At 44.9% G+C, this 27192-nt stretch overlaps 1 protein-coding gene across 2 annotated transcripts in view; it reads right to left on the minus strand.

The window, feature by feature from the left end:
• The window catches only part of LYRM4 (LYR motif containing 4), a 147278-nt gene that overhangs the window by 14067 nt on the left and 106019 nt on the right, over positions 1-27192 (minus strand). Inside the window, exons 3-4 of one of the 2 annotated variants that reach the window (XM_032141500.2) lie at positions 15363-15393; positions 12845-13541 (exon numbers count right to left, since the gene is read on the minus strand). The exons of the other annotated variant lie outside the window; for it this stretch is intronic. Of the exons in view, the coding sequence (XP_031997391.1) occupies positions 15388-15393 (6 nt within the window). The 3' untranslated portion in view covers positions 12845-13541; positions 15363-15387. Of the gene's footprint in view, positions 1-12844; positions 13542-15362; positions 15394-27192 lie in introns of those variants that run through there. 2 annotated transcript variants of the gene reach the window in all.

A 27192-nucleotide genomic window follows, 5' to 3' on the forward strand; every position in this document is an offset into this window, starting at 1 on the left:
TTGGGAGCCTTCCAGGAATGATGTCACAGGCTAACGATATTGAGGTCATATGTATACCAACACACCCAACTACCTGGGCTCCCTTCTGTCTCCCCCCACCCAGAAGTCAGGCTGAAGGGAGCCCCAAAATGGTGAGAGGGAAAAACATCGCCTTGAGCCACAGGGCGTGGGCTGGAGTGGTGGGCCCGGTGCTCTGAGAATACTTGACCCGCGCCCAGCACGCACGTCCTCATCCCAACCCCAGCCTTGGGAAGGCAGCAGCTCTGTTCCCAGAAGCCCTCAGGAAGAGCTGGTCATGGAGAGTGGAGGTGAGAGAGAGAACAGAGGGTGGGACATGGGGAGTCAGCAGTGGTGGGGCAGGGGGCAGTGAGCAGGGAACAGGCAGCACCCTGGTTAACATGACTCACCCCCGAAGATGCTGCTCCTAAGCTCTTCTGCAGGACCCCCACATTGTAGGATCTAGGAGACGTCTGAGTATACATATAAGCACTTCTGGGGGAAGGGGACCCTTGGCCAGGGTATAGGACAAAACTGATGTTCAGCCAGCATGTCCTGGCCTTGTGGTCAGAAGTTGAACAACTTCCAGCCGTTCCCACAGCCCCTACTTAATAAACCGCCCTCCTCCCTTTTCCCTCTCCTGGGGTGCCCTGGCTCCCGTCCGGCCTGGTGGGCCCCTGACATGCTGCTCTAGTGTGACCAGATTCCATTCTGAGGGGCCCATGCCGATGGCCCATGGCAGTTCAGTACTTTGAGTGTCACCTGTAGGGTGATGACCTCAGAATAAGACTTTGGGCTGTCCCTGAAAAGGAAGCCATGGTCTGTGGTGACAGGCCACGATCAAGCCACTCACAGTGCAGTTTCTCTCTAGCATTCCTCAGGGGAGATGTACGCACAGCTGCACAGAACAGCCACGTGCTGCAAGAGGTGAAGATGATGTGAATGGGAGCCTCAGACGACAGCGGGGTCTGGGAGGTGGGGAGCTGGGCCTCCTGTTTCTGGTGCCAGTCCAACTGTGGTGGCTCTCTGGTGGTCCTCTGCTCTCCCAGGGCCACGGAGAGGGCGGGCACACGCTCTCTCTCAGCAAGCTCCCTCCCGGGCCCCTGGGGCTGTCTTAGGGCATGCGGAATTGGCTGGCGGCTCCACAGCCCGTGTGGTCCCTGAGGCCCAGTTGACTGGACACCCCTCCCAGTTAAACACCTAGAGGGAAAAGAACCCACTTGCAGGGCTCCACACACCGGCCCAGAAGCCTCGGCCTCCACACCAGAACATGTCCCCTTTTCTCCTGCTGCTGCCCCTGCTGCTCTGTCTCAGGTGAGCTTCCCACCTCGGCCTCACAAAGTGATGGGATTATAGGCGTGAACCACTGCGTCCAGCCTCATTTTCTAGTTTTAAGAAAATTAAGAGGAAAGGTTTCTTTCCTAGCAGACATAGGGCTTTAATGAGTTCTTGTGCCCTTTGCTTCTTTGTTCTTTCTCCTCTTTTCCATTTCCCCCTTTTGCCTATGTCCCCGACTGGCCTAAAGTGTGACTTCAGAAATATTCGTCCCTCATGGGTGGATCTGCAAGCGACAATCACCTCTATTCAGGGAGATGGGATTCGACTTTAATCACCATGATTGCAAGCAGGTAGCCATTTAACAAAGGATCAACAGCGGGCAGCAGACTTCATCCTGACAGGGGCTGGCCCTCCAACCAGCAAGTGTCCCTCTGACCCACCTCCCTGCCTGGCTCCCTCGGCCGGCAGGGCTCAGACTGCAGTGGGTGTCAGATTTACCAGAGGGCTCTCTGCCACCCCAGAGATTATGAGTTAGTAGATCTGGGACAAGGCGGCAGACCACGCTTTGGAAAACTGCTCCAGGTATTCACAACTGTGCCCTGTCACCATCCAGCACCAGCCACACTGGGCTGTCAATATACTTTGTGTGGTTTCGGCGTTTGTCTTCGACATGAGACTGTGAGCTCCCTGAAGTCAGGATGAGCCCATTTCATGTCCCCAGCACCTAGCAGTGCAGAGCTTCCCTCATCTCCTAGTGAAACTATTCCCAAGAGTCTGGGAAGCCGGTCATCTTCATACGAGACCTGTGGGCATCTTCCTGGCCTTGCTGACGTGGCTGGTGCAGCCATGGTAAGAAGGGGCCTGTGCCCCACCTTGCTGCACCTGCATGGCTGCTGAAGTCATCCCTCTAGAGACACATGCTCATCACATCAACCCATGGCCCAGAAACCTCCAGTGGTTTCTAGGACGGCTCACTCCTATGGAATCCTCATTCCCTGGCTGGATGCCAGGCCCTCCCCAAGCTCTCCTCCCTCTTCCAATCAACTAGTCCTGGCCTATCACTTGCTTTGGTTGCCTCGACATGGAACCTTTGGTCTAGGCAGCCGGATGGAGCCCATGGCCCAGGCTGTGAGCAAACACCCCCATGCACCTGACAGCTCCTCGAGCACAGTGACCCTGGCCTGTTCCCAGTGCCTCGCATGGTGCCTCAGCCACTCTGCTGAACGAAGGAATGAATTCCAAGAGAAGGAGGCACTTGTGTAAGGTCTCAGGGCAAGCCGTGGCAGAATAGGAACAAGAATCCCAGAGTGGTCACCACACATGGAGTTGCCACAAGCCTGCAGCTGAGCCTGGCAGAGGAAGGCACCCCTCCCAGGAGCATTCTTCATGCTGTTTAGGGACAAGATGTTCTAATGTACTCATCTGAACTAGGAAACTGAGATATCTGAGGGACTCAGCTCTTTTTAGGCAAAGCAAACCTTAAAGGCTTTGATGATAAGCTCAGTGAGAAAAGCTCTGGGTTTTCATTCTGACCCCTGAATCCCACAAACTCAGCCTGCAGTAAGTGGCTTTCCTTTGGACTCATTTCTGATGTGCATTTTGGTTCAAATAAGGTGGCTGATCCACTTCTCTCAGCATCAAGACAAAGGGACACTGACGCTGGGTCTAACCCTGAGGACACTGCCCATTGGTGGGACAAGACCTTCCTTCTGGGCAGTTTGCGAAGACATCGCCTTTCACCATTCACATGGTTTATTTCTGAATTAGAGTAATATGTTCCTGTCACTTACCTTTGGGACCCTGTTATAGAAAGCTGCAGAGTTTACCACCAAGTTGAGCCCTTTAGATAAGAAGATTAGTTCCTTTATTTTTTGATAGAAGTATCCTAAGCTCTTCTGATGCAAAACAATGACTCTTCTGGAGCTGTGCAAACGCAAGGCTTCCGCTCCCTTGGAAGACAGTGATGAAAGCCCTTCACATCCTTGGACCTTTGCTAGTGACCCGGCCAGAGCCAGGCCGCCAGCACCAACTGAGTATAATGCTCGGGGGGAATGGAAACAAACCCTTCAGGACCCCGGGGAGATCGGCAGTGTAGCTGCTAGAAATGCTCAGGTATTTGAAGAATGCAGACAGCAGGCAGATAACAGCCAAGAGTAATGCATGAAAAAGGAACGGAAGTACAGTGCAGGAATGATTCTGTACAGCAACTACACCCAAGGGAATGAAAACATACGCCTCAGAAACGTGTACGAAGACGGTCACAGCAACACAATTCACAAAAGCCAAGAAGTGAAAACAGCCCAAATACATATTAACTGATGAACAAATAAATAAAATGTGGTATATTCATACAATGGAATATTATTTAGCCACAAAAAGGAATGAAGTTCAGATATATGCTACAAGGATGAACCTTGAAAATATTATGCTAAGTGATAAAAGTCAAACATAAAAGGCCACATATTGTTATGATTCAATTTATATGAAATATCCAGAATAGGCCAATACATAGAGACAGAGGGCAGGTTAGTGGCTGGGGATGGGTGGGCAAGTGGGAAGGAATGTGGAGTGAGTGCAAATGAGTACGGGGTTTCTTTCTGGGGTGCTGAAAATGTTTTAAATTTGATTGCAGTGATGCTGGCACAACTCTGAATACATTAAAAACCAGTGAATAATATACTTTATTTATTTATTTATTTGAGACAGAATCTCACTCTGTCACCCAGGCTGGAGTGCAGTGGCATGATCTTGGCTCACTGCAACCTCTGCCTCCCGGGTTCAAGCAATTCTCCTGTCTCAACATCCCAAGTAGCTGGGTCCACAGGCACCTGCCACCACACCTGGCTAATTTTTGTATTTTTAGTAGAGATAGGGTTTCACCATGTTGGCCAGGCTGGTCTCAAACTTCTGACCTTAAGTGACCTGCCCACGTTAGCCTCCCAAAGTGCTGGGATTACAGGCATGTGCCATCGCGCCTGGCCTCTTTTTGCATTTTTTGTTGAGACAGGGTTTCATCATGTTACCCAGGATGGTCTTGTAACTCCTGGGCTCAAGTGATCCACCTGCTTCGGCCTCCCAATGTGTTGCGATTACAGGCATGAGCCACCATGCCCGGCTGAATAATATACTTTAAATGGGTGAATTTTAAGGTATGTGAATCTCAATAAAGATGTTAAAAATTTTAGGTTAAAAAGTCATTAAAGATTTTGCAATTATAGCCCCAATACTGTCTAGACTTGTGCTATTCTATTGGACATGTGGCTATTTAGCACTCGAAATATGGCTGGTCCAAACCGAGATGTTCTGTAAGTGTAAAATACAGACTGGGTTTCAAAGACTTAGTAAGAAAAAAAGCAAAACACGTTAATTTTTTTTTTGTATTGCTTAAATGACAACGTTTTAAATATCCTGGGTTAAAGAAATTATGTTATTAGAATTAATTTTGCCTGTTCTTTTTTGCTTTTTAAAATGTGGCAACTAGACAATTACATGTATAGTTTGCATTTATAGCTTACGTTATTTTTCTTATGGACAGTGTGATCTGTATCATCCTTTTTTCCTTTTTATTTTTAGTGGGTTTTTAAAAACCTGTGATAAAAACAACATTGTTACATTACAATTTACTATTTTTAACCCTTGCTTTTAATTTTGAAATAAATATACATTCACAGGAAGTTGCAAAAAATGGTAGAGAGAGGGTCCCTGTACCCTTCACCCTATTTCCTCCAATGGAGACATCCTGCCAAATTATAGGATAGTATGAAACCCGGAAACTGACATTTACACCATCCTTTACAATTGTTTTGGTGGTAGACAAATCAGCACCTGGATGAGGAAGAGTCTGGGCAGGCAATGGGAGAGGGTGTCTTACAGTTGTTGATTTCTCTGTAAAGCAAATTTGGTTCTGCTTGGAATAATAAAAATTAAGTGAAAATCCAAATTTAGGTTTCTTACTGTCTGCAGAGAAATATTTTATAGAAGCTGCCAATAGTGAAGAGGACTGCAGCGATGACATTTATATCCTGGAAGCAGAGCACCCATCACTGCTCACACCCTGCTCCCAGCTGTACGTAGGGGTGATATGGAGTTGCAAAATAAGAATGCCCTGTGGCCTCGTAGATAACAATCGCGTCCCTAGCTCACCCCTCACTCAGGAGTAAATGGAACTATTGGGCTTCATAGTGGCAGAGTACATCTCTTTGAAGAAAGTCAAAGTGACAACGCTGCCTGGCTGACAGGCGGCAGATAAAAAGGAGCCACCTTTAACTTTTTCCTCCTCAGGGAAGGAAATAATATCTGGAGATTTCAGTGCTCCTTGAGAGGAAGTGACAGTCACAAATGTGTGTATTTGGAGAAGATGCCTCCCTCCTCTTTTCCCTCCTCATGACCATTTTGTGAACACGTCTCTTGAACTCTCTTACTGTTCTTTTGGTTTCCTCTTTGTCCACACTTCCGATGTTCTCACAGGACTCTGGATATGAACTACTACATGGGGTATGACCAAGCTCATCAATCTTGCTTTTATTTACATTTTTTTTTGTGTGTGAGGCCCCATGTCACCTGCATGACTAGGTGACGCCGCCAGCACCTGGAGGGAGCAGATGCTACCAGCAGAGACGGGCCTGGGGCTTCTCTTGGGCAGCCAGTGCTTGGGCCTACACCCTTCAAAGGCTTGACTTTGCCTCTCCAGAGCTTCTGATGTGCTCCTTACATATGCGCTTGGTCAAAAAACTGCTCAATTCCCCCAAAGGACTTCTCTCCACGTGTGCACCGTCCCCGAGGGCTTAGTGGCTGCGAGCAGCCACAACCCTGCCTGCACCCCAGCCATGCTTCCAGGCCATCAAGGGCCACTGCACTTGATGGTGTGATCCTAGGACTGCGTCTACCTGCTCCCGCACTCAGCTGGGGATATGGGAAATAGTGGTACTGGGCTCGCGGGCTGCCCTGAGACAACTCAGCTTTCTCCAAAGGATTACCCTGTGTGTTAGCTTCCTAATGCTGCAGTCAAAAATTACCCCCAAACAGGTGGCTTAGAACAACACAAATTTATTCTCTTACAGTTATGGAGGCCAGAAGTCAAAAATCAGTTTCACTGGGTGAAAGTCAAGGTGTTGTCAGGGCTGGCTTCTTCCCGAGGCTCTGGGGAAAATCTGTTCCCTTGTCTTTTCCAGCCTGTATGGCCTCCTGCATTGCTTAGTGTGGCGTGCCTGCCTCATCCTCGAAGCAGTCGCTCCCATCTCTGCTTCTGTCACTTTCTCTCCCTCTGCAGTCAAACCTCCCTCTGCCTTCCTCTTAGAAGAAGAGTTGTGATTACAGTAGGGCCAATGTGGATAACCCAGGTTGATCTCCATCTTAAGATCCTCATTTGATCATACCTGTGAAGTCCCTTTTGCCATAAAATGTAACATTCACAGGTCTTGGGGATTAGGGTGTGGATGCCTTTGGGGGCCATTATTCAGCCTACCAGATCTTACTTTATGGCTTTGTTGAAAACAATTATTTTTAAAAATGTAATGTATCTTACTGTGGAAAATGTGAAAATGTAGGACCTAGGACCATCCTTACTCCACCAGCCACACTGAAGGGAGGCAGAAGTGAGAGCGCAAAGCAGCCCAACAGGCCAAGTCAGAGAGATTCGTGCTGAGGTGAAGCAGGGGTGTGGACGGGTGGGAAGGCAGCTGTGCCGTGGAAGTCTTCATTCAAAGTTGGTAAGTACTTGCAATATGCTTTCCTTACAGATTATGTTCTAAATATGGATTAGGTTCCCAGCTCTGACCACAAAAACTAATTAAATCTGAAATCTTTTTATTAAGAGGTACTAGAGAGAGGAATTCTGGAACCGTGGAGCCCTGAATAGACTATGCTTCCCCTGTTCCCAACCCAGCGCTGGGGGAGACGCTGGTGTGAGTGAGGTCTTGGGCCTGGGAGTGGGCTGCAGGGGGAGTTCATGAGAGCCTTCCCCCTGGTGGACCATGCAGGGCCTGGAGGCCAACACTGGGTTCTGGGATTAGTGGAGCTGGAGGAGACGTGTGGGCCCTGGGAATCTGGCTGACACTGGCCTCCCAAGTGAGCTTTATCTGCCAAGCAGGGGCTAGAGAGCAAGGCTGTTGCTCCCTGATCCTCAGGCTAGCATTGCACAGGGGACCTGGGAACAGGGAGACTGGCAGCTGCCGCTGCTGCCCCACTGGTCCTCCGGAGTAGGGAGCCATTCACTTTTATCACCTACAGAACTGCAGCCACATGGGGCGCTGTAACAAGCAGACCTCGGCCCCAGTGAGATGACGAAGAAAAATAACAATATGCCTAAGGGGATCCAGGAGCCAGACAGAAAAAAACCTGAAACAAATGGCTGCTTCTAAAACTGCTGAGGAGAGGAAGACAAGTGGTACCCAGCAAGAGCGCTCAGAGCCTCGGAAAAACAACGAGTAAGCAAGAAACTTATTGATGAAATTTATGTCTAGGGAAACAGGTCTTGGTGGGAAAAACTGGTATCCTCTTACACATAATAGTAAAAAATATATGCTTCTAATTATAAGCATTGGGCTACAGAAGACAGTTATTAAGGGCACAGAAAAGTAGAATGGAATTTCCAAACTGACAAAAGAAAATAGAGATAAACAGGGAATGAATAGTTACTAGATAAAACCATTAAAAATAAGGAAAAGAGAGAACCAACTAAAATACATAATAACATAAGACAGAATAAAATCAACTCCATCAGCCATGATATGAAATGTGAATGGACTAATGGGGATAGGTAACAAAACAAGATGAAAACCCCTTAAACAAAAGTGGTAAAGGAAGACTGAAAATCAAGGGATGAGTTAAGATATACCGGGTACATTTGCGGGGGAAAATTCTAGTTTATATTAATATTTGACAAGGCAGAATTGAGTCTAAAACCTTCAAACTAAATAATGAGCAACATTTACAGAAAGGATGCAGCAGTCATAAAGCTGTATGCACTAAATAAGACTGTAGCGAAGTATATAAACCTAAATTATTAGAAATAAAAGGAGAAACTGACAAATGCAAAATAATGGTGGGGAACTTTGATATTCCTCTTTCAAAGCTGGATAGAAACAGTACATTTAAAAAGGTAATCACAGTGAATTTGAATAATACAATGGACAAACTAAATACACACACATGTATCTCAGAGACTACATTAAAAAAATTTGTGTCTGGCTGGGTGCAATGGCTCACGCCTGTAATCCCAGCAGTTTGGGAGGTAAAGGCAGGAGGATCACTTGAGGCCAGGAGTTTGAGACCAACTTGGCCAACACAGCAACACCTCATCTCTTAAAAGAGAAAAAAGAAAATTGTGCCTGCAAAAAAGCTCCCTCCAAAAACAACAAAGAAAACGTTGTCTGTAAGCCATTCACAAAAATTCATCAAGGACTAGGCCAAAAGAAAGTCTGAAAAGGTTCAAACCAATAGATACTTTAATCTCTTCTATGGTAATTGGTCTATTCAAGCTTTCTATTCCTCAGGTTAATTTATTTTTTTATTAGATTTTCAAATTAGCTGCCACAGAGCTGTCCATAAGCTTTTTGCTGTACCATATCCTCACTATGCAATCATTAAGAATGCCATTATAGAAGAATATTTAAAGACTGGGAAAATATGTTTTGTGAAAAGCAGCAGCAGGATACAAGTCATAATTGAGAGGCAATCATTGTATGCCTTGGCTTCATTATTTTATCCCTGACTTACACCTTTATCTTTAAGCAGTCGTGGGTCCCCAGTTGACGGATCAAGACATAGCAGCAGATCCTAAATTTTAACTTGGTTTAACCCACAGCAAGTTTTCATGATCGTACCCAATTCCTCGTTGCTTTCAGGACATGCCCACAGAAACGAAAAAGGGCATTTTTGCATCTCATCTCTTAACCTCCCTGCCTCTCAGGGATTAAGTTTGAGGATCACTTGCTTAATACATAAGCAATACATGTTTAGGAAAGTGACATTTATTGGGCATGTGCTAAGCTTACATGCTTACTTAGTTTCTCACGGTTTTTACCCTTGTCCTATGCAATACATAATATTCATATTTCCTTAGGAATGAGTATATGGAACCAGAGAAACTGAGTAACCTGTGTACATCTGCACAATTGGTAAATGGATTATGGAGCTGAGATACTCCTTTCCAGGTCTTCTGACTTCAAAATCTAGCACTTAAAAAACAAAAACTACAACACACCTCCTCTGAAAGAATGTCTTCTATGCTTTCTAATTAACATTTTAAATGAAAATCCCATGCTTTCAAAGAGAAGAGTATCCAGCCTGTGCTACAAAAGGCTGAGTGGAAGTGGGAGGTTTGATTTCCAAGTTTAATTTGTAGTTCTGCTCCAGGAGCACATCTCAGCTACAGTTGTTTTCAGAAATGTGAGTTCAGGATATTAACGAGTAATGCCGAGCGAAGAAAATCACAAGCCAACCATCTCTTGGATCACATAAGTGGAACTTATCTTTGTGAAGCTCCATGGGGCGCCGCAAACCACTTGCCCAGTTTCTTTGAGTTTATTCAGATTTAGCCAGAAAAGGAAGCTGGCTGAAGCAAAAGAGAACTAGAACTCCCATCTCCATTTAACCTATTTGCAACTCTGCCAAGACTGCAGAGCCAGCAGCAGCTGTGGCCTATCAGTGCTCATGGGAAGTGAGTCTTGCAAGGAAATGACATTTCCTTCCCAGGGTAGGGAAGCACGCACTGCTGAGATTCTATGGGTATGACGGCAGCACCAGCCACTGCAGGACAAAGATGACCACAGGAGGTTCGCCCTCCTCCCCAGGGAATCAGGAGTGGTTACTTTGTCTCTTTTTGTTGTTGTTGTGTTGGGCAGGGTGTGTGTGTGTGTGCTGGGCAACCTGAGGGCCACTTGTCCCCGTGCTGCCATCTCACGGGTGAGGCTATGGGCAGCACTATTTTACGTAACATCTATATGGTAGCTAGCAACAGAGGGCCTTTCCTCTCACATAAAAACAAGATCAAGATGATCGATCGTTTTCTTCTTAGGTTTTCCTAAATTTTATTTTCTAAAAAAGGAGAGAATATTTTTTGTGACTGTAGGCAGCAGATTCCTGACAGCGTCTGCTGTCTGACAGGAGTGCAAGGGACATGGTTATCCTTTAGAATACAGAAGCAAACTTGCGCGGGCTTAAATATAGCACGCCACCACCACCTGTGAGGAAGGCTCGAAGGACACGATCCTGACCCGTCCAGCCTCTGTCCATGACTCCAAACCTTGCGTGTACACTGGCATCCCTCGGGGGGCTTTAGAATATTCTGATGCTTGGGTCACACTTACGATATTATTAATTACTTGGTCTGGGGTGTTTTTATACATCAGAATTATAAAAAATTGTGGTAAAGTTCACGTAACATAAAATCATTTAAACCACTTCAAAGTGCGTAATTCAGTGGTATTAAGTACCTTCACAATTGTACAATCACCAACACTATTTAGTTTTGGAAATTTTCATCACCCCGAAAGGAAACCCCATACTCATTAAGCAGCCACTCCCCGTTTCCTTATTTTCCCAGCCTCTGGCAACCACTAGTCTATGTTCTGTTTCTGTGGGTTTCCGTAGACATTTCATACAGATGAAATCATATAATCGTGGCTTTTGTGTCAGGCTTCTTTCATTTACTGCAGTGTTTTCCAGGTTCATCCAGGTTGTAAACACGCATGAGTACTTTGTGACTTCGAAGGATGAATAATATCCACTGCGTGGATATACCACATTTTGTTGACCCTTTCCTCAGCTGAAGGACATTTGGGTTGTTTCCATCTTTTGGCTACTGAAAATAGTGCTGCTGTGAACATACGAATACAAGACTGTGTTTGAACCTGTTTCATTTCTTTTGGAGCGAAACTGCTGGGTCATATGGTAATTCTATGTTTAACTTATTGAGGAAGTGACAAGCTGCTTTCCACACATGTCAGGATTTTACAGGCTTCCCAGGTGAGTGTAATGTCTGGCCAAGGCTAAGAACCTAGTTGGTTAAGATAGAGCTTTCAGTTTTTACATAAGATAAGCAAGAAAACAAAGATAAAATCAGGAAAATCTAGACAAAAGAACTGACTTCTTCAGCAAAGAAGTTATAAGGAAAAAGAAGAGCAAGGAAGAAAAAAAGATACACATGGGGCCTACAGATTTCTTTTAAAGACAGATTACAGACAGATCACCCAGTTTGAAAATTGATGGTATTTGTGAGACATTAAAATTTAAACACTTTTTATTTGATGCTATTAAGGAATTAGTATTTTTTTTTAGTATCATAGCTATGTTTTAAAAAGAATCATCTTTTCAGATATGTACCAAAACAGTTTAATATGAAATGAATTCACATTTTCTCAAAACAATACGGTAGAGCACAGGTAGGTGTAAGGATGAAAAATACCATCTACTGATATTACAGAGTATCTAACTCTTAAAGATGGGTGATGGATACACAGGATTCACTTGACAATTCTACATACTTTTGTATATGTTCACATTTTTCCATACTAACAGGTTAAAAAGCAAAAAGTCTTAGTCATTGCAAACTAACAAATTGGGGAAAATGTCATCAAATGTCTTTTTTTTTTTTTTTTTTTTTTTTGAGACGGAGTCTTGCTCTGTCGCCCAGGCTGGAGTGCAGTGGCGCGATCTCGGCTCACTGCAAGCTCCACCTCCCGGGTTCAGGCCATTCTCCTGCCTCAGCCTCTCCGAGTAGCTGGGACTACAGGCGCCCGCCACCACGCCCGGCTAATTTTTTTTGTATTTTTAGTAGAGACGGGGTTTCACCGTGGTCTCGATCTCCTGACCTTGTGATCCGCCCGCCTCGGCCTCCCAAAGTGCTGCGATTACAAGCGTGAGCCACCGCGCCCGGCCCATCAAATGTCTAAGAGCTCTCATCCCTATTCCTTCTCCTTCCTCTCCCTTGGTAATGGCGCTCCTAGGACTGTGAAGAGTGCGGATCACTCCAGGTGTGAGTTTCATGGGAATGGAACTGGCTCCCTAAGTGGCGTTCACTTCCTCTGGATGCCTCAGGCCTGTCCCCTCCAAAGACGAGAACTTTAAGTTTTCCTGCTAAATACACTCAAAAAAGCTTTCTAGCTCTAGACTTTCAAACAAACACAGTACTTGTGTGTGTGTGTGTGTGTTAAATATACAAAACACATTTACCGTTTTATTCATTTTAAGTGTACAGTTCTGTGGCATTAAGTACATTCACATTGTTGTACAACCATCAACAGCATCCTTCTCCAGAATCTTTCCACTTTCCTCCACTGAAACCCTGTAGCCGTTAAACACTTAACTCTCCATTCTCCCTCCCCTCCAGTCCTTGGCAACCCCAATTCTACTTTCTGTCTATAGGGGGACTCTAGGGACCCCCTATAAGTGGAATCATACAGCATTTGTTTCCGTTATGGCTTATTTCACTTAGGACAATGTCCTCAAGGTTCACCCTTGCTGTGGCATGTGGCGGAATTTCCTTCCTTTTTAGGGCTGAGTGACATTCCATTGTATGGCTATACCACATTTTGTTCATCCAGGCATCTGTTGAGGGACACTGGCTGGCTGTTGTGAATAATACTGCTCTGAACATTGGTGAGCAAGTATCCTTTTGAGTCCCTGCTTTCAGTTCTCTGGGGTATATGCTGAGAAATGGAATCACTAGATCATTTGGTCATTCTATTCAATACTTTTAAAACCAAATCAGTATTCTTCTAAGTGATAACTTGTCCCATTTCCTGCTGTCTTTTTGACTGGGGCTGGGTTGAGGGTGGAGAAGGGGGAAGGCAGGATAAGGTAGTACTTAAGAGCCTGGGGTTTGTCCCAAGACAAACCTGGTTTAAACACCTGCTCTGCCAATCACTGGCTCAGAAACCTTGGGTTTCACCTAACCCTGTAGTCTCAGTTTCCTTACCTATAGAAACGGATAATATCAATTTTACATAAATTAGATGGTATTTATAATGTCTTAGTACAACGCCTGGCACACAGCATTCAATTAATGGCTTCTAGTAATTGATTACTTCCATTTCAACAATCCCAGGTGTTATCAAAGAAGGTGGCATTTACAAATGAGTCCCACAGGTCCTAGCCACAGTCTGTGCTAATGGCACGCTAAACCGCCCCAAGGAGCAACGCCTGTAGGAAGACTGGGTAGACTTCCTTCCTTTCCTGTGGCAGAGGGCTCTGCACAGAACAAACTCTGGTCTCTTCCCGATGTCTCTTAACAGCTTTATGGAGATATAATTCATACACCATCAAATCTATCCAATTAAAGTGTACAATTCAATGGTTTTTAGTATATTCACAGTTGTGCATCCATTACCACAATCAATTTTAGAGCATTTTCATTACCCCCAAGGAAACACTACTCATTAGTCACCTTTCAAATGTCCCATCCTCCCTAGCCCCTGGCAACCACTAACCCACTTTCTGTCTCTATGCATTCGCCTATTTTGGCCATTTCATAAAAACGAAATACAATACGTGACTTTTTGTGTCTGGCTTCTTTCCCATAGCATAATGTTCCCAAGGGCCATCCATGTTCAGTTTTACCACCAATAATACTTTCATTGTATGGCTACACCACATGTTGCTCATCCATTTATTATACGATGGCCATCTGGGTTGTTTCCACTTTTTGGCTATTGCTAATAAAGTTTCAATAAATATCTGCATATAAGTCTTTGTGTGGACATGTTTTCATTTCTCTTGAGTATACATGTAGGGGTGGGATTGCTGGATCATACTACCTCTTCTTTTTAAGCCCCAACATAGAATTGTCGCTTCTAGGATCTGTCAAGAGATTCTCAGACAAGCAAAAACCAAACTCCTGGAGTTGGCCCCACTCCTCCACTTAGTGAGAAGTTACAAAGGTGTTGAGATTTGTACTTTGTAATCTCACTGTATTGATACTGAACATCTTCTCAGAGCTCAGTTCCTCCTCACAGAGGAACTCTAGTGTCCTTTAAATAATGACTCTGCTACCCGGCTAGTGATATGCCTCTATATGTCTACCTGTATTTAAAATCATTTCCCCTGAATGATGGAGATTTTAATATTCTGCATCTAATGTCCTGTGACTCTACCTGAATAATTGAAACCACATACTTGATTGTTGCCCTATTCTCAAAGAAGACAGGATTCCTGCTCTTTTGTAGACATCTCCACTCAGGTCACACACTGGAGTCAGAGTTGACAGACTTTGTCCTTGTAAGCTGCCTGTGGCCCACCACCCAAATTATCCTCATCTGAATGTATTTTTGAGGGAGGATATGGAGCATTCATCCTGCCATTTTTGCAAACCACAATAGCCAAGTCTTCTGACCCCTTTCCACTGTGTTACTCATAGGCTTGAGGTGGTGCAGACTTAACTTTGCCTTTGGTCAAAACGTACTGGGTATGGTGGTGGCTCCACAAGTTGCAAAGAAAAATACAATGGTGCTGTCTTTCAGCAGGTCAAAAAGGATTCCAAAAAACTAATGGTAGATAAGGGGCACTGAGGAGGTTTCATGAAAATAAATTTCATGATGACAAAAGAAGACATTTCTGCCACGATTTTATATATAGAAGAAAAGATACTCAAAGTCCAGGTGTGGTAGCGCACACCTGTAATCCCAGCACTTTGGGAGGCCAAGGTGGACAGACTGCTTGAGCCTAGGAATTTGAGACCAGCCTGGGCAACAATGACAAAACCCTGTCTCTACAAACAATACAAAAATTAACTGGGCATGGTGGCACACCTCTGTAGTCCCAACTACTCGGGAGGCTGAGGTGGGAGGATCACCTGAGGCTGGGGAGGTCGAGGCTGCGGAGAGCCGTAATCATGCCAACAGTACTTCAGCCTGGGCCAAAAGAGTAAGACCCTGTCTCCCAAAAAAAAAAAAATAAATAAATAAATCGATAGTTTTTCTTAAATAATTTTTATCAGTAGCCAGTAAGAATAATGACTGTTTTTTTAATGAATGATTTCCAGACTAAGTCACAAGAAAACCTTATATACTATGACATCTGTATATTAAGGAATTCTAACATGCTCCCCACTGAAAACACAAGAAAATATCAAGATGCAATAGAAAACAAACCCGGTGGCAGACATGACTATGGACTTTATGCCTGGGGGTAAAAAGAGAACAAAATAAAAGTTAAGAGTAACAGTTAACAGAAAGAATGAGTTCTTTGGGATTTCAAACAGAAGAAAGTGCTAGAGGTGTTTAAGACACGTTAAAAGCTAGAAATGAGATTAATCCTTTAGACATAGATATTTTGCTCTTCACAATCAGGTTAATACTTTGAAGTCTTAAAGAAAGTCTTTCGAGCAATCAGAGGACTTCAAAGTGATTGTTACACATAAGCCTAAGAGAATTTGATCTCAAAAGAAGAATAATATTGATGTTCATTGAGTACCTACTATGTTCTAGGCATTTATGCTAGGTACTTTGTAGATGTAATTGAATGTCATCCTTGTTAACATTCTCAGGAAAATAGGTTTTGACATCTCTGTGGTAGGGAGAAGAAGACAGGCCTAGAGAGCATAAGTAGCTTGTTCTGAATGACAATAGCTGGTGAGCGGCAGAGCAAAGTAGGCGCGCCAGCCCAGTGCCTCTGATCTTTCCAGGCACCGCTGCATCTCCACCTCGCTAACTGGAGAAATACCGGCAACTCTGGAAACATGGTGAGCATATCATATCCAGAACTCTGACCAATGAAGGCGCAGACTTCATTCAAAGTTAGGCAACAGAATATTAAGGTTCATTCATGACACAGGTCACACTGTATTTACAAATACAAGCTGGAGTAGGACACAGGAGTATCCGATAAAAGTTAATGTTTGGCTCGATTTAAAACAGTAGCACTTGACTGGTTTTCGACACTTTTGCTATGACTGTGTTTAATATTAACAAGATACTGTTAAATTAAGTTTAGCCTAAAGCTGCCTCTTTACATATTTCAAAGGTTTCTGTGTACATAGTGAACTGTAACCTAACTGGATGTGTACACAGCCTATAATCTACTCTTGTGCTGATCACTGAGCTTTGGCTACAGGCAGCCAATTGTTCAAACTGTGCGCAAATAAGGCAAACAACCGAACTGTCGCCAATCTGGCTGTTTTAGCACCTCACTTCCATTTTCCATACTTTCCTTTTTTTGCCTATAAATTTTCTTCCAGGCTGGGGCATGGTGGCTCATGCCTGTGACCCCAGCACTTTTTTCTTTCTTTTTTTTTTTTTTTTTGAGACAGGGTCTCGCTCTGTTGCCCAGGCTGGGGGGCAGCGGTGTGATCACAGCTCACTGCAGCTTTGGCCTCCCAGGCAGAAGTGATCCTCCCACATAAGCCTCCGAAGCAGCTAGGACAAGCACACCACCAATTCCCAGGCTGAGGCAGGTGGATCACTCGTGCCCAGGAGTTCGAGACCAGCCTGGAAAACATGGTGAGACTCCGTCCCCACCAAAATACAAAAATTAGTGGGGCATGGTGGTGTGCCTGTCCCAGCTAATTGGGAGGCTTAGGTGGGAAGATCACTTAAGCCTGGGAGTCCCAGGCTGCAGTGAGCCGTGACTGCACCACTGCCTCCAAGCCTGGGCAACAGAGTGAGACCCTGTCTCAAAAGAAAAAAAACCTTTCGCCACATGACTGTGCTGGAGCCTCTCTGAACCTATTCTGCTTCACAGGCTGCCTGATTTGCAAATTGTCATTTGCTCAGTGAAACTCGGTTAAATTTAATTTGTCTAAGGTTTTTCTTTTAACAATACTTAAAAAAAATAAAGCTTAACTAAAATTTGAAAAGATTGAAAAAATCTGTTTGGATGAAGGAACATTTAAACCTGTAAATGAGCATTTCCCAAGTACATAAGGCTGTGGCACTGAAGGACACCAACACAAAGGTTTAGACAAACTATGATGTGCTCTCTGTACTTTACAAGTCAAAAGTGCTTAAGTGCATTACAGGTATTCACAGTGTGTGGCTGAGGATCCCGTTTCTAGAACACAGAGTTGGGCTCGGGAAAGTCAATTTGTGCTTCAACTTGATTTGCACTTGGGAACACGTGAGGCTTATCATTTTCTAGATCCTTAACCATTCAACAAAAGCATGTTAAAAATGTAACATACATGCTTAAAAATGGTTAAGAAGGTAAATTTTATGTTACGTGTATTTTGCCACCATGAAAAATAAGAGGTAACACGAACTGAAACCAAAATGTAGACCCTTTCCTTTTTCCTAGACGGTGAGTAGTACTGCCCTCCTGATGCCACTTCCACCTCCTAAAGAACCAACCACATGGATTTAAAAGCCTTCCAACCTGTTTTTCAGGTGTCCAGTTCTACAAATATCCAAGCATTATTTCTCTCTGTAGAAATCAGACCAAGAGCCTCTGTGTGTGATCATGACTACCACTACCTTATGGTTACAATTATTTGGACATTCAGCTTTTTAATCTAGTTTTCATGTTTGAAAAACTATACTTTCACAAAAGTTGAGCATTTATCACATTTGTGGAAATAAAAAGAAGATGGCGCTGTTGAGGGTACTGGCCCTTCATAGGAATAATGCAGATGGGAGAGATGGGGATGGTATGACTCAGGGTCCTCATGCTCACATATTTTGTATTAAGAGGATGAGGTTGCAACAGTAACGTACACTGCCTTAGGTCACAGGACTGTAGCCTGATTTATCAATAACTCGCCCTCTGTCCTTGGCAATCACTCGGCTTCTCTGCGCATCAGTTTTCTCTTCTGTAAAGTGGAGAGCAGGCTGATTTCCCAGGTCCCTGCTGCAAAAGCCACTCAGCCTTCTATCATTCTACAGAAAGGAAGAACCTCTTCAATAGCCTGGGCAGGAACTTGCAAATACAGGATTTCTTCCGCCAGCTCACATGCCCACAGCAGCGGAACAGTACTGGTGTGGATGAAGGAACCTCATTATGCCAAAACGAATACTAACATCAAACATGACAGCTGGAAAAACTTTAACTGATAATTTAGTAGACCCTTCATTTTACAGAGCAGGAAAGTAAAATCCCAAAAGGCCAAAGAGCATGACCAACGTCTCAACACTCACAGAGGTCAGAGCTGGAAGGGATTCTAGAGTTTCTGAGGGAGGCTTTTCCAAACTTTTACCCCCCCACCAAACTGAACTGTGACCCTCACTACCACTGAGGCATATGCATCAGGGTATAAAAATGGTTAAGAGAAAAGGTTACAGTTTCCAATGACTTGGTTTGGAGCTCAGCCTTTTTGTTTCCCAGAAGAAGAAACTGAGATCCAGAGAGGTTAAGACCAGGTCAAACTACAAACCAGAAGCAGAGCTGACCCACAAATGCACCTATTTACCCAGCACGAACCCATGCCACGATTGCTGAGGGTCTGTGACAGGCTGCCCTGTTTCTGTGCATGTGTGCGGGGGATGCGGGTACAGGTGATAAGGGAACTGGTGTGGCAGATGGTATTTTCCAATGCTTATCTTACAATGAATGGACCCTCCTCTACTGAGAGAAGGGGTCTGTCTTCTCTCTATGTGAACCTGGACAGGTTCTGTAACCTTGACAGTGGAGGTGACACTATACAACTCCTGAGGCTATGCCATAGAGACAATACGGCTTCTGTGTGGCTCTCTCTGCTGGGACTCTTGCCTTTGGAACCCAGCCGCCATGTTGTGAGGAAGCCCAGGTTACAGTGAGGCCATATGTGCTATGTTCTGGCTGACACCCTGGCCAGACTCCCGGCTCACAGCCAGCATCAACCTCCAGACAGCTAAGTCAAAGATGATTCCTGCCCCCAGCTTTCCAATCTTCCAGCTGAGGTTCAATCACTGTGGAGCAACACAAGTCCCCCTCACCATGCCCTGTCTGAATTCTTGACCTATAGAAGTGGGATGTGGCAATAAATGAAGATTGTTCTTTGAAGCCACTAAGTTTTGGGGGATGATTTACTGTGCAGCAATAACTGATACGTAAGGTCCTTAAGTTACCAGCCATTGTTAGACTTCTTGATTTTCATTTCTACCATTCAACCATTCCCCACCCCCTTCTACTGTTTACAGTTAAAGGCCATGCACCTTTTCATTTTTTCCCCTTAAAACCTGAAACATGATTTTTTCCCTAATGACTTAGCCCTTGTATTAGGAGACGGTGTAAACCGACAACAACTCTTTGGGGCTCACAGCCATGCCCAGATTTGAAGAACCCAGGATGCTTTCCCTACGCTGCCTCGTAACTTCAGTTTCCGCAATGCCTTTTCCTAAGGAGAGCGCAGCCATCCCCAGCTATGGACCCTTGGCCTGCTGGCCTCACGCAGATGTCTCCCAGGAGGCCGCATCACGGGCCGGTCCCCCGTGTTTTCAGTTTTCATCAGCACTCCTATATCCTTGCCCTATTCTGACTCCCCCACGTGGCTGCATTCTGGATATGCTCTGTCCAGCCTCTCAGGAAGTCGGGATACCACATGTATTGGTTCAGAGCTGGTGACAGATCAGTGATGCCACTTCATGTTCACAATGGCTCAGGGGTGATCCTGATAAGTGACATCTGTTAGCACTCTAGGGCCTGTGGCCACATTGAGGAGGCCAAGCTCTGCACCACGAGTGGATCTTCTGTGTGAGTGGAGTCTGATGCCGTGTCAGCACACCACTGTCATTCAGGGTACGGTGGCCAATCTTACACAGGGGATCAAATTTGCCTTCTGGCTCCAGTGACTTACGGCAACCTCTGGGGCACAGTTTCGCCACTGGGGATGGTCTTCAGGCCCATAACTGCGTGAGTCCGTGCTTATACTTGGGCAAGTTTTACTAGCAACGTGAATAATTCCTATTTCTTTAGTGTAATATATTGACGACTGTGATACAGACATCGGGAGGCTGACAGACACAATAACAGGACCTATTATAAAGACAAACTGAGTATTGTGTCCTTGGCCTTGAGATGTGGCTGGCACAGGCCTAAGCTCAGAGGGCCTCATAGTGCACAGAACTGGTTAAAAAAGTCAGGGGGAAGAAATCGGTTTCGTCATCTCTCTCCATCTTGTTTTCTCTGTCCTGCCAGAATTTTGAGGAGTGCTAAGGGTCTCTTCTGCAAGCCTCAAAAACACAAGGCAATACGGCTCTGATGGAGGCAAATTTTACAGCAGAAGAACCTGAGTGCCAAAGGCTGCGGGAAGAAAAAATACCAGAGCAAGAATTAACAGCATGAGAAAGCATGCGGCCAGCAGATGGCGGCAGAGGCCTTTGTGAGCCACTGGCTGCCTGGTTCTCAAGTGCTGGAAGGTAGCTCTTCACAGCTATTGTATAAGTGATTTATGTATTTGGATTCTGCTCAATGTTATATATGCATTACTGAATAAAACATTCACAGTGTATTTTCCACCAGCAGCTGAGCTCCAGTTCTAAGCTTCTGAGGTCTAATTCCCAAGGCTCAAAGGAGCCCCTGACATCAAATTGCTTTCCTCCCTGAATTCAGCTGCTTCATACTCCAGAAAAAGAAATGCTTAGAGAGGTGACAGCGATCTGATTTGATGTGACCACACAGTCAGAATGCTCACCAACTCTGTGAGGAAGCGCAAACGTCTGTCAGGTGGTTTCCTCAAAGCCAACTTGTGCAGGGCTTCCCCAGGCTCCGGCTGCTGTGGCCCGACTTTCTCCTGACGGCTGTGCCTTGCTCAGCTACCTGCACTAAGATACAGGCAAGTCTTGGGTGAGGGCTGGCCTCAGCTTGGACAAGAAAAAGAAGTGGCTTACGTGTAAGAAATATGTCAGGTGAGGCCGGGCACGGTGGCTCAAGCCTGTAATCCCAGCACTTTGGGAGGCCGAGGCGGGCGGATCACGAGGTCGGGAGATCGAGACCATCCTGGCTAACATGGTGAAACCCCGTCTCTACTAAAAATACAAAAAATTAGCCAGGCGTGATGGCAGGTGCCTGTAGTCCCAGCTACTTGGGAAGCTGAGGCAGGAGAATGGCGTGAACCCGGGAGGCAGAGCTTGCAGTGAGCCGAGATCACGCTACTGCACTCTAGCCTGGGAGACAGAGCGAGACTCCGTCTCGAAAAAAAAAAAAAAAATATGTCAGGTGTATTTTCCAAACTGGATATTTAATCAGTTAGCTACCCATGGCCCCAGGAGCTGGGAAATCACTTCGTTCCTGCCTAGGAGAAGGAGCTGTGTGTATCTGGGAGCTGCAGTGCAGCGCTCACTCCCAGGCTGCCTGGCCTTCCCTGCAAACCTCCGTAATCCCTTCCCGCAGACGTTTCCGCGAGGCCATCCTGGGTGACCTCTGAGGTCTCCCCTTTAGTCTGTGTGCTGAGACGCTTTGACGTGACATAGGGAAGCAGGTGTAGGCCACACAGTTTCTAGCAATGAGCCCAACGTGAGATTCAGTGTGATGGGGTGGCCCCCAGAGAAGGACACACTCCTCCCTGGGAACATATTTGAGAGGTAAAAGGGCAGGCCCCATCTCCAGGCCTGGGGCTGGAAGAGAGTTCCACAGAAAGCAGAGAACAACGGGCACATCCCTGTGGAAAACACCAACCTGGCATTTCAAACACACAATCCATGTGTTGGCATTCCATTCTTTAGTCACTAACAGGTCATATGAGTTGGAATCTGAGGCAAGCTTCTCCTGCTCCTTTCTCCCATTTGCTCGCCACACTTGGTTTCTCTTTTAGAACAAAGGAGAGAAAATGCAGTTTTGGTGAGTGGAGGAGCCAGCAGCATCTACAGGCATTTCCATGTGGGGGGCACACCCCTGTGTAGGCGCCTTATCACCCTCACACTGTAAACAGTGCTGTGAAGTCGGCACTATTATTGTTCTCATTTTGCAGGAGAGGAAACTGAGGTTTATAAAGATTAATAAAACATGTGCTTAATTTCACTTGGTTAATATGTGGTGCAGCGGGAACTAAACCCAGCGCCTGACTCCGAAGTCAACGCTCTTCATCACTATGAGGGCGAGGGCGAGGCTGTGGAATTTCTCTGCCACACCTAAGGCCCTCTACCCACCAAGTAACAAAAAAGCTTCATCAAAAGAGAAAGCAATAGGACCCCAGCCTTATGAGGAAAAAACATCACAGGAGAGAAGGCTGCCAGGGAGGAGAAAAGAAAAATCATTTCCTATTTTCAATCCTCCTGCCTATTAATATGCAATGGTGGAAAACATCAGAAAGGTCACCAGTATGTCTTTAATATATGCCCACTTCATGTGGTCTTATTTACACCCACGGCTTCATCACCAATGCTCCAGTAATATTGACTGCTAGATGTGGGTTCCTAACTCAAGCCTGCAAACCAGCATATTCAGCCTTTAAATCCCCTCTAGAGTTCCTGCATTCCATTCCATTCCACTACATTCCCCTTGGCACTCTCTTCCCTCAGCCGTCAAATGATCTCTTGCTTGGATTAGGTTTCTGCCTGGACACTATGCCTCCACGATCAACTCTGCAATTAATTTTTCTCATGACTGCAATTCCTCTAGCATATATACATTCAATGAGATCGCTTCATTGCTCCAAATATTCTAATGCCACCTCACGGCACATGGTGCTTCTGGCACTGGATTCAGACCTGCCTGCCTCAGCACGGGCTGTGTCTCATCCACCACACATCACAAGCCTGTGAGTTCAGTGGCAGTTTAGTAGCATGTTTCCCTCATTCAGTCCTAGCAAATGAATGCCTGAGAACTAAATGAGTCGTGCAAGGTGCTGAGAAGTCCCTTATTGATGCCCTGTCCCTAAGGAGACTAGACTCGACTCGGGGTAAATAATGGGCCTGTGCTAGGTCTGTGTTTCCATCTTGCTCGCATGTTATCTTCCGAGGGGGGTATTGTTATCTTCATTTTTTTATTGGTGAAAAAACAGAAATGCCGATAAGTGAGATGGTATTACACTTTTGGGCAGTCCACAGAGCTGGAAGAGGGAGAGCCAGGATTTATCTCCCCAGGCAGGACCTGGAATGCTTGTGAAACGCAGGCCCATTCCACAGCTGCCCTCCTTCCTTCTCAGCACAACCCCAATTTCCCCCTGAAGCGGGCCTCTTCCCAGCACAGCCCCCAGGCATCAATCTTGCTTGACCTAAGGCAGTTGTGCTGGGGTCCAGCTACCTGTCCAGTAAACGGCTTAGGCATAACTGTATACCACAACTCTAGCCAATGTGGCTAGAGAAGGGGGTGCCTGGGCCTTCTGCAAAAGGGTTCTTTCCTCTCAAAAGACGACAAGAGTCAGGGGCATTTCTATTTTTACTGTTGGACACTGCTAAGCTGGAGCCAGGAGGTCGGTCTGTGGGCAGACTCACTGTTATATAAAATAATTCTAATACATTCTCATATTAGGGATATAGAGAGAAAGTGAGAGACCATCAAAGATGGCCATTTTAGGTCAATTTACAGAAAAGCAGGAGAGCATGTGAGAACTCAGCACTGAGATGGATGGAATGATTTCCCCATCATCTATCCCCCCAGAGGCAGGGGTTTTTCCTAGTTGGGAGGCAAACCCCAGTGGCCGCTGGAAGCCGTTGGTACCAGGCCATTGGTATTACTTGAGTAGAACTGGGATTTATGTTTTCATGATGCTCCTAATTGGGTCACAGGTAAGCTTTGCTGTGATGTTTGTGTTTGAGCCCACAAAAAATTTTTAAAATAATTTAAACCTGTATTTATGTTTGATATGAGCTCATTTTGTTACCTTAACAAAACAAGGATGTGCTGGGATTTTCTTTTCTTTAACCGGTTTAATGGCTCCAGGAAGTAAACATGTGTAGTCACGGTCTAGCTGAAGTCACTGATGTCATATTTTAACCTGGATTTTGGGTTAAATAATGGATAATGTACCTAATTAGGCTACCAATAAACAATCACTGCAGGATTTCACCTAAAATGCCAGTGACCAGAAGTAGATGGTGTCCTCTTTCTCTGAAAACTGGGGATCAATGTGAGGTTATAGTCGAAACCATGGGTTATCAATGTCCATAGAATATACTGACCTTAGGTAAGTAGAAAAAGTCCTTGAATTTGCTTAACCAAACTTTATACATGCTCATGTGACTACCTGTTTTATACATGGATTCCTTTTAATCTTTGAAGGAAGACAGGAAACAGGGACACTAAAATTCACATTCATAAAATATTTCCATGTAGAGACGTCCATCTTCCCTCGCTTCTCTCCCTACTGTCTAAAGTTGCTTTGTTACGAGGCCAAGTCAGACGTGGTCCACGGGGGGTGGTGAATTAGGCCCTTCTGTCTCATCGCTCCTTCCTTTTTAATTTTCCCGAGGAAGTAACAGTATGGTACTTACTAAGCCAAATTTTCCTGGAAGCTCCAGGTCTCGTTAATAGCTGCACTGATGAGAGATTACTGTTAGACTTTTCTTTTGTAAATTGGTGGGCAACTGATTCTCTCCACATGGAGCGGGAAAACAATCTCTGTCATCTTTTTACTTCCAGAACACACCAAGCTCTTTAGCACTCAGGGTCTCCGATAGTCCGTCCCTCCCCAGGCCACCTGCCCTCCCCTACTCTCCCTTCACGTCATCTTACTCATCGCCAGGTCCCAGACTAAAGAGCTCTCGCTCACAGAAGACATCTGTGACTGGTGTCCCCGCCACCCTCCCAGCCCACCCTTTTGAACAGCACGTCTTGCAGCTGGTTGTGTTTTACTCACCCACATGCTCGCTGGCTGAACATGGCCTCCCAGACCGTTTAAGGCACCGAGGAGTGGATGATGCAGACTTGGTCCCCACCCTCAGCAGTGGGTACCGAGTCTCTATCATCCACTACCCAGTGCCTCAATATTCACGGAAACATAAAAGCAGGAAGGAGAAGCAAAGACCTTTATGAGCCTCAAGGCTATCTGACACCCACAGATCAACAGGATATGCAGGACTTCCCTGTGCTGTGTGGGGAGAGTTAGAAGTCTGAATTGCAATCCTGAGCTGGGCTGGGTATATGCCTTGAACAAGTCATGGCGCCTTCTAAATATTCTCAAGTGCAAAACATGGATGAGAAAATGAGAAAAGTTATAGACAATATTTTTTAATGAAAGAAAGAATTCATATTAGGTGACAGGTAATGACCTTTACACACACACACCCCTCTCTCTCTGCTTATAGTGACTGAGAAATCAGCTCTCCCCTAACTTTACCAACAATAATTCTTGAAGATGAGAGCCTCTTGTCTGCAATCATTTTCCATTTATAGTTATATGAAAGATATAATGAAATAACTGCTAATTAAATCTATAAATATACATATAAAAACTACCTTGTCATTTGCAGTGCGCTTCCAAGTATAAAATTAAACGTGGTTCTGAATTTTTCCCCTAGAACTCGTTTTCATTTCTTAATCATCTAGAATAGCTCCTTTAATAAAATTTCATTTTTGACATCATGCTTGCTTCATATTTTAAAACTGTACTTTAAACCTGAAATTTCACATTGATTATTATATTTTTAGGATTGCAAAATCACACCATATTTCAGATAAATGATTGGATGAGTAATATTTAGCCAATTTCACTTTCTGTTGCAGGTACAGTCCTGAGTGTTCATTAATATTCAATGAAATTTCCATTAGTATGTGTGATATTTTCAGGTTTTCAAAAATAAGTGAAATAGGCACTAATGTGGTGATAACACTAAAATGAGGACCTGAAAGAAGCCCTGATACGTGGGAAAAGCCTGCTAACAAAGACGCACTGCAACAGAAAGACCTCACAGGAGAGGCCCTTCAGCCCCGGATAGGTATTTTTACGGCATCAGCTCATTAATTCCTCCAGGTTCCCAGGACACAGATATCAAGGATGGTGTTGGGCTCATTATCTCAAACACTGAAACTGAGGCTAGGGAGATTTTCAATGGTTAACCAAGGTCAGACAGCATGTCATAAAGCTGGGATTCAAACCTCCTTACATGTCTGCTTTCAAAGTCGTAGCTCAAACCACTGATCCTTATTGCTTCTCCAGAGAGACATTCTCCAAAATACTCTAGGATTAGGGGAACATTAATCTGAAAATCTTGGTGTGTCTTCGGGGGGCGGGGGTGGGAAGAGGAACCCTGAAGTCCGTGATTACTGTGGAGATCAGGATATTAGAGGGCTTCTTATAAAGTTCTCATTGGAATAATAAAACTAAGAGGTAACAGAAAATCTGGACCAAATTATATACAAATTATTTAGATACATAAACATCAGATACACAATTCCACTCAAAAGTATGCCTGTCCACACATGGACACACATGCACAACAGGCAGGTGCAAGCCATTCCCAGAACATGTCGCCTTACTAGTTCCTCGTGGTACTACGTTTGTTACACGTCTGAATGATTTCCTACAAGCAAAACATCCATCACTTTAAAATAACGTTAAGAAACTCTAGGAGAAACGTAACAAAGAGCAAACGTCAAATGTTAAATCTTTATGCACAGAAGCAGATGAACACAGCAGCATGCCTCTGGCAGCCCCAAGTCCTCGCTGACATTCAGACAGTCACCCTTGTTTCAGGCTAAAGTAAAGCAGGATATTAAGAGGCAGTAATGCACCGCAGCCCATCTGTCCTATAAAAGCTCAATATGTAAGCTTTGTAGAAGGCAGGTGATCATTTAACAGTGGTGAACCAGGTGTACGTTATTTTAAGCAACTACATTCTGGATCTTTATTCTCAAAGTTTCTAATGGCAAACGAATAAACAGAGAAACCAACCGTATCTGCCCTCTCTGCAATTTTTTCTTCTTTTGGAGTCTGATTTTCCCCTATTGCTGCACCTCCTTTCCTTCTCTATTTAACCAAGGCTGGGGACCTTAGGCCATCAGACCTGGGTTCAAGTCCCAGCTTGGCCATTTATTAGGTCTGTGACCATGGATACCCTGGTTTCAGGTACTTTCTATGAAAATGGGATATAATAATGATACCTCATAGGGAGGTGAGGTCTGAGGTATGCAAAA

Source organism: Hylobates moloch, unplaced genomic scaffold (genome assembly GCF_009828535.3).
Source record: "Hylobates moloch isolate HMO894 unplaced genomic scaffold, HMol_V3 SCAFFOLD_20, whole genome shotgun sequence".
NCBI classification, from domain to species: domain Eukaryota; kingdom Metazoa; phylum Chordata; class Mammalia; order Primates; family Hylobatidae; genus Hylobates; species Hylobates moloch.